The 7,732-nt window shown below is 53.6% G+C and overlaps 1 protein-coding gene across 1 annotated transcript; it reads left to right on the top strand.

The window, feature by feature from the left end:
- The first annotated feature begins 4,699 nt into the window (after positions 1 to 4,699).
- LOC135980339 (maestro heat-like repeat-containing protein family member 7) lies at positions 4,700 to 6,649 on the top strand. The gene is made up of 3 exons (XM_065580367.1): positions 4,700 to 4,962; positions 5,133 to 5,250; positions 6,385 to 6,649. Exons 1-3 carry the CDS (start codon positions 4,775 to 4,777, stop codon positions 6,556 to 6,558), a joined length of 480 nt encoding a protein of 159 aa, XP_065436439.1. The 5' UTR covers positions 4,700 to 4,774; the 3' UTR covers positions 6,559 to 6,649.
- The last annotated feature ends 1,083 nt before the right edge of the window (positions 6,650 to 7,732 follow it).

Below are 7,732 nucleotides of genomic sequence, written 5' to 3'. Positions count from 1 at the left end.
GAGAAAGTAAATAGGGAAGTTTTATTTATCCTTTCACATACAGACACAGACACAAACACACACACACACAAACCTGGGTTAATACAAACCTAAGGAAATATTTCTTCCCACAACACAACTCGTAACTCATTGCCAGGGGATGTCGTGAAGGCCAAAAGTATAACCAGGTTCAAAAAAGAATTAGAGAAGTTCCTGGAGGACAGGTCCATCAATGGCTATTAGCCAAGGTGGTCAGGGGTGCAACACCTTGCACAGGGTGTCCCTACGCCTTCTGATTGAAACTGGGACTGGGTGACAGGGGATGGATCACTCGAGAAATTGCCCTGTTCTGTTCATTTCTTCTGAAGCATCTGGCACCAGCAGAAGACAGGATACTGGGCTAGATGGACAATTGGTCTGACCCAGTATGGCCATTCTTATGTTACCCCTGTATTGTGCCTAGATAGGACTCATCTCCTTTGAGCCATTGATATGTGGTCTTTGCAACGATGCACCTTGTAAGGCTCTGAAATGAGCCCTGCCAATAATATAGGAAATTGTGACTTTTAGGCAAAACCTAGAGGCTAACTCTGATTCTCCAGGGATGCTGAGGTTCCCTCTTGCCCCAGCTGCAGGATGGGATGAGAGTCTTGTCCCGTCTCATCTGGTTCCCTCTCTCTCAGGCAGCAGACCTTGTGGCTGGGGTTTGCAGCCGGTTGGATTCAGTCCAGCAGCCCAGTTCCAGGACCCTGATGAAGAAGTTAGTGGCCCTGCTGGCTGGCGAGGCGGAGCATCTGGACACAGTGATCTCATGCCTTCTGGACTACTCCTTCCCTACAGACAGGTACGAAATGCCTCCACTCTTCAGGCCTCGCGTGATCCTTTGAGGCCCTATATGAGAACCTCACCACTGAGCACATTGTTTGGTCTTACTAAGGCAAAGTATAAAGCACTGACTGTTAAGGACTGAATCTCCCCCCTCTACATGGGGCAAATTACCTGCCCTCTCCTCCTGATGGCTCTTCTCTTTTCAGCCACAAACCACAGCGAGCGAAATCCACCTGTCAGAGATTCCTCTCCCCCATTCCCTGAATGTGTCTCCCCATGTGCAAGGCAGGAGCTCTCATTCCCAGTCCCCCTCTCCCGGCCCCTGGGCCTTGTTAGAGATCTGCCTTTGGGAGGAGTTCTCAAAAGCACAGTTCCCCGCACCTACTGTCAGTGCTCATGGGTCCTGGAGCAGGGGGTGGATTTAAGTCTGTGTTCTTGAGTTCACTATCCCTTTGCTACTCCGGCTGGCAAGCGCAGAGCTCATTCCGCCGTTCTCCTTCATCTGAACGTACAGATAGTGAGCCTAGGTGGAACGTTTGCTGTCTGAAGCACATTTGTGTTTGGGCAGGAAAAGTTGAGCAACAGTGATTACGCAAAGTGTGGTTTTATGATGGATGATCCCAAGTGGTGAGTTCCAGAAACAATCCATATCAGCAGGGCCGGCTCCAGGCACCAGCAAAACAAGCAGGTGCTTGGGGCGGCACATTTCTAGGGGCGGCATTCTGGAACCGCCCATCATAGGTGCTGGCTCCGGGGCATGGGGAAAAAGTGCCCCCACCACCCCACCTCGCCAACCCAGCTCGCCTCCGCTCCGCCTCCACCTGCTTCCCTGAGCGCGCCGCCACCGCTCCGCTTCTCCCCCCTCCCTCCCAGGCTTGCTGCACGAGAAATAGCTGTTTCACGCAGCAAGCCTGGGAGGGAGGAGAAGCCGAGCAGCAGGGCGCTCGGGGGAGGCGGCGGTGGTGGAGCGGAGGTGAGCTGGAGCGGGGAGCAGTTCCTCTACCCCCCGTTACTTCCTGCGCCCCCCCACCCTAGCTCACCTCCGCTCCGCCTGCTCCCCTGAACGCGCCGCTGCTCCGCTTCTCCCCCCTCCTTCGCCTGAGAGGGAGGGGGGAGAAGCACAGCAGCAGCGCACCCGGGGGAGCAGGCGGAGCGAGATGAGCTAGGGCGGGAGGTCGCTGGGGCCCCCAGGAAGCAATGGGGGGGAAATGTGGCACGCCCGGGGGAGGAGGTGGGGCTGGGGATTTGGGGAAGGGGTTTGGAAGAGGTGGAGTTGGGACGGGGCCGGGGGGAGGGGGGCACGAAAAAAAAAGTGGGGGCGGCCAAAATTTTTTTTGCTTGGGGCGGCAAAAATCCTAGAACCAGCCCTGCATATCAGAGGACTCCACTGAAACTCTCCCTCACACAGTTGTTGGCTGAGCGCTGCGGAGAGCTGAGCCACGCTGCTGCATGCCCGCTCCCTTTTTTTTTAAAGGGAATTTAATGCTGGTGAAAGGTGCCCCATTGACACCCTTGGACAATGAAGACCTCAGCTGCAGCCCAGGAAGTGACGATGAAGCTTCCTCCACACTGCCCCTAACAACACTCTGAGCTCATAGGTGGAGGGGCTGCTGACTAGGCAAGAAAGGCTCATTCAGCCTCCATGTCCCGTTCAATCCCTGAACCTACCAACAAGGGCCAAGTATGGTGGTTGACTCTGTAATGTGGACAGCGTGCACTGGGCACTGGTCTGAGACCCTTAGTTCATTTCGTATAGGACATCTGCTGCCAGAGAAGCTGTATTAGCCATTAGCCATCAGCCTCTCGGTATTAGCCAATTAGGTTGTGACCAATTGAGGCCAGATTCACACTGGCAGCCTTGAGCTGAAATGCTCCATATCCTGTGTCAGTGATTCTCAATCTGACGTCCATGGAGTCCTTGTTCATGCTCCACATTGAATTGCACAAGCTCTGGAGACTGGACTGCTGGGCAGGGCATTGGCTCCACAGGAGGATTTCTCTTACAAAGAGGTTACATTGGTGAAGAGGTTTAATAGCTTTTCTCCTAAGCCATCCAGTCTCTCATGTTGCCGTATTTCTGAATTTCTAGCAATTCGGCCGAGCTGTGGCAGTTCCTATCTGCTGACCCGGCCCTCGGAGGACAGGTGATGGAGAACCTGGTTGTGAAGCTGCAGAGTCACCACAGCTCTGAGCACCAAGCCTCTCACATGTCTGCTGCCGTAAGTCAGTGTTCGAACATCCATAGCCCCATACAGTTAAATCTATCCTATGTCTCTGTCACAAGGCACACTCACCGCCAACGCGCCTCCTCATGCCAGGACATGATGTTGCAGGGCTTATTCCACACTGGTGTCCCATTGTCCAGCCTCCTGGTTCTGTAACACTCCGCAGGTTCCATGGTCTGGCCCTCTGGCCACGTCACCTCTTCCAGGGTTAACAGAAAAGTCCAATATGGGAAAACCCAACATGTAGTGGCCTCTGTGCCAAGCCCTCAGCCCCCATCTGAGCCTCATCATTCTTGGTCTCTTAGTCCTGAGGTCGGTACTTTGCCTCTTGCTGGGGAACCCAGACCTGACCTCTGCTCTGGGTTCCAGCCCACGGACCCCATGATAGGCTGCTAAGGACTGTTCCTTCAATCCCTCACCACTTCCCTGAGCTGTTCCTCCCTTTTTCCTGCTTGTTAGCAACTCCCATGGATCTGCAGCTTCTGCTTTTCCTGCCCTGGATTTGTGGCTCCTTGTGACTTCTTCCCACCCAACTTCTGAGGAGCTTCCTCAAAGCTGTTCCCAGCCTCCCTGGCAGCAGCTGGGCTGTGTTTCAAACAGTCCTTCTGGTTTCCCTCCATAAGACAGGATTCCCCACCCCCTAGCCTTCCTCCTGGAGGTGGCATTTACTTCAGGCAGTCCCTCCACCTCTCCTGCAGGCAGGACTCCCCCAGTCTCCTCCTTTATGCTGGGTTGTAAGTTAGCCAACTGTGGGGCCTTAGCCAGATTCTCCTGGTGGCCGTTTTTCCCCAGTCAGTCCTCAGGCTCAGAGGGTTCAGGCATAGGTGCTGGAACTGGGGGAACGGGGGTGCTGTAACACCCCCTGGCTTGAAGCAGTTTCCATCATATACAGGGTTTACAGTTTGGTTCAATGGCTCTCAGCACCCCCACTACACAACGTGTTCCAGCACCCCTGGGTTCAGCCTTCTCCTGCTGGTGTTTTCTCTGCTAGGAAATCCTGAGAACTGACGCAGGAGGGAGTAGGATTTCCAAGTAAGCTTGTGTCTGTCTTGTTCCCTCTTCAGGCCACATGCGCCCTCTATGAGATGATCTCAGTGAGCAAGTCCAGAGATGCCACAAATCGCCTCTATCCTCAGCTGCTAATGGCTCTTCTTGTCGAAATCCATTTCAGCCTGGGACAGAGCATACCAGGGGATAAAGTCTCTGGAATGGAAAGCAGCCGGCAGAGCCTCCACACCAGGTACTGCGCCTACTGGAAAGTCAACGGTCTAATTACAAGGACAGTCATAGAGAAGTCATAGTTCTCTTCTCCAGCTCTCATGTGGCCCCTGCAGGTTTTCCATAACTCTCTAATTCTGAGGGAGTTAGCAGGCAGGGCTTAGGTTGGAAGGGTGTCTCTCAGTGGTAAATGACATACCGACCAATGCACTGCAGAGGAAGTAGAAAGACTATCCCAGCAGCTATGGGGAGAAATTAGTGGGAGCCAATTTGCCAGTGTGTCAAAGGAATGTGGGTCCGACACTAAAGGGCTGAAGTTCTCCTGTTCTGTGACACTGACATGCCCTAGTGCTGATGTCTGTAGGATTTGCTCAGAACTCTTTCTCTTTCTTCATATTATTAAATTGTATTACTATAGTGCCTAGGAACCCCAGTGATGAACCTGTGCCTTCCTAAGCTCTATTTAAACCATTGGTGTGTCTTTCCACACACAAGTGAATCCGTCACTCCCTGACAGACCTACCATGAGGGGGCTCCTGGCACTCAGTCACGCTGGTGTGTTGTTTGAATCTAGCTCTGCAGTGGAGGCTATAAAGATGCTGCTTCTCTGTGTTGGCTGCCGTTCCGAGCTGACTGTTATGGAGAAGGAGCAAGGCTGGATCCTCCTACAAAGCCCCCAAGATCACCTCCGTGGGGTGAGCCTGCTGGCCAGGTAATACACAAGCGTTTTCCATGCAGTCAGTCCTGTTAGTGGGGGCAATTCCAGAATGAAACAGTCCTCACTTCTGGGCTGCCATGTGGCCCCAAGCTGACCCCTCACCCCCTTGTTGCAGAATGTGCTTCTTCCCTTACTAACAAAGGTATTTCTGCTTTGTGTCACAGAGCCGTGGTGCACTATGCTTGCCCTGAGACCACAAGGATGCTGCTGGACCTAGTGATCCCGCTCCTCGACAGAGGTGATAAGAAACACAGGCTGACCATGATGGCCTTCTTTGTAGAAGTAAGTTTCATTAGCTGATGAGAGCAATTGGGTCTTGTGTCCTAGATTAGTGAGCAACTCCTTAAATCAAGCCTTTGAGACTCATTATTGCGCTACATAAACGATGAGCTTTATTGGTCATGTCCACATTGCCAGGTGTCCATGCAGCACTGACTAGGCTCCCCCAGTCCTGTCCCAGCACGCTCAGTGTAAAATCTGAGATGGATCCTTTAGGGGATCATTGGTTGCTCCAAAGTTGTAATTAGGAGCCTGATGGGAATATCCAAGAAACTAGGGTTCTGTAGAACAGCATCAGCCTGGACTCTCCCGAAGGGCAGCTGGGTCTCCTGTCGGCATCAGCCTTTCTGCAGGTCCATGAAAGGTTCCTCCTTGCGAAGTCACTAAGGAAAAGCAAAGAGGGGCATTTTGAGTGGGTATAGAGGAGAGAGGATCATGGTAAAAGCTCCCCCAGATGCAGGATCATTAGCTCTGAATGTGGTGATAATCTTTAACCTTCTCTATTGGATGAGTTAGTTAGAGGCACATCACCAGGAATGAGGTGGCTCTATAGTCCATCGCTAGGTTGTCCTCCCCATTTCCACGGTTTCTGTCTGGCTAGTTCCTATTGACAGTTTTCAGGGATTGTCTCCTCATCTAACTCATTAAGGGATGGGGTTTAATTCTCTCCTCACCAGGAGTCCAATCCTGGGCCCATTGAGATCAATGGCAAAACTTTCACTGACTTCAGTGGGGTCAGGATTTCAACTCAGGGGTTTGATTTCTCAGTCCCAGCTTTCGCGTTATCTCAGAGCGGCTTGTTCTGCTTCACAGAGACCCCACGAGGGGTTCGGCTGCTCTTGGCAAACCCCCAGATGCACAAGAGTCCACCATACAAATGGTCACTGAACATTTTGTTGCCCTACATGTTTTCCTGGAGGGTAGAGCAGCTCTGCTAAGGCCTATGGCTGAGTCTAGTGCTAACGGCCAGTCAAAGCCCCAGGAAGTCAGTGGGAGGACTGGGTGTCACACACAAAGTGGGGCTGATGTATAGCAATGGACGGTACAACATGGAGGTTATGATGCCTCTCCACAGAACCGACACACAAAGTTTTCCGGTAAGCACCCTGCTGCTGATTCGCTCTGTGTTGTTTTCAGCTTCTGCGTTACAAAGAGGCCAAGAAGCTCCCACATCCAGACACTTTGGACCGTCTCGAGGAGTGGACAAAACACCCCAGCCCAGTTTTCCGTTCACTTGGTCTAAGAGGACTCGGCATCCTGGCAACCCAACCAGGGAAGGTGAGAGTCCAGGCTTGGTTAACTGGAAAATGATGAGGTGGCTGTGACCCAGTGGACTGAATTCTGGACAGGCAGTGAGGCACAGTGTTCTGAGCTCACCTCTGCTGCTGACTTGCTGACCCTCTCGGTGCCTCCATTTCCCCAGCAGGAACGGGGATCACAATGGCCCCTCAATGCAGATCTTTCCTCAGAGAGTATTTTAGATGGGATTTTACTGCTTGGATTTCAGGTGGACATTATCATTCTCCTAGGGCTACCACACGTCCGGGTTTCCCCGGACTTGTCCGGCTTTTCGCTCTTTAAATAGCCGTCCAGGGGGGATTTCTAAAAATCTAAAAATGTCGGGATTTCCCCCCAGTCGGCTATTTATCGACCGAAAAGCGGGTGACAGGGCGGCCGAGCGCCGCTCGCATTGGGGCCTCGGCAGCCAAAGCCCCTTCCCAGCTCCTCCATCCCCTGCAGCCTTAGCACGCCGCCCGGCAGCGCTGTGGGGCGGGGCTGTTCGCCTGCGAGGGAACGCGGCGGCAGGGCTGGCAGCGGAGGCCAGAGCCTCTCCCCCGCTTCCCCCCTCCTCCACAGCCTCAGCACGCTGCTCGGCAGCACTCGGGCGGGGCAGGGCGCTCCTTGGGGCACGGAGCCAGACACCTGCTCTAAGCCGAGTGGCACGGTAAGGGGGCCGGGGAGTTGGAGAAGGGGGGCAGTCAGGGGACAGGGAGCGGGGGGGATTTGGATGGGTCGGGAGTTCGGGGGGGGCTGTCAGGGGGGCAGGGGTGTGGAGAGGGGTTGGGACAGTCAGGGACAGGGAGCAGGGGGGGATAGATGGGTCGGGGGTTCTGGGGTGGCTGTCAGGGGGCGAGAAGTGGGAGGGAGTGGCTAGGGGGCGGGGCTACCCCCCCCCAATGGAGTGTCCTCTCTTTGAAAGTTCAGATATGGTAACCCTAATTCTCCCCCATGCAAATTACCCCAGCAGCATTCCTGTTCCTTCTTGGAGAGACCATTCCTGGTGCTGTCACAAAGGAAGACCTTGATTGGTCTAAAGACCTTAGCGAACACACAAGGCCCTGTCTCATAGCCCCCTCCAGTGGCAAGACCCAACATTGCAGCACTGCCTCAGTTTTCCCCTCCTCGGCTTGACTTCACAAATACCTCGTTCAATAACACCCTTATTCAGGCTCATTTATTAAGACAAACAAGCCTTTGAAGGCCA

Source organism: Chrysemys picta, unplaced genomic scaffold, assembly GCF_011386835.1.
Source record: "Chrysemys picta bellii isolate R12L10 unplaced genomic scaffold, ASM1138683v2 scaf2741, whole genome shotgun sequence".
In the NCBI taxonomy this organism is placed as follows: domain Eukaryota; kingdom Metazoa; phylum Chordata; order Testudines; family Emydidae; genus Chrysemys; species Chrysemys picta.
Note: the sequence above shows the minus strand (reverse complement) of the source record. Positions and strands in the feature narration are given on the sequence as shown.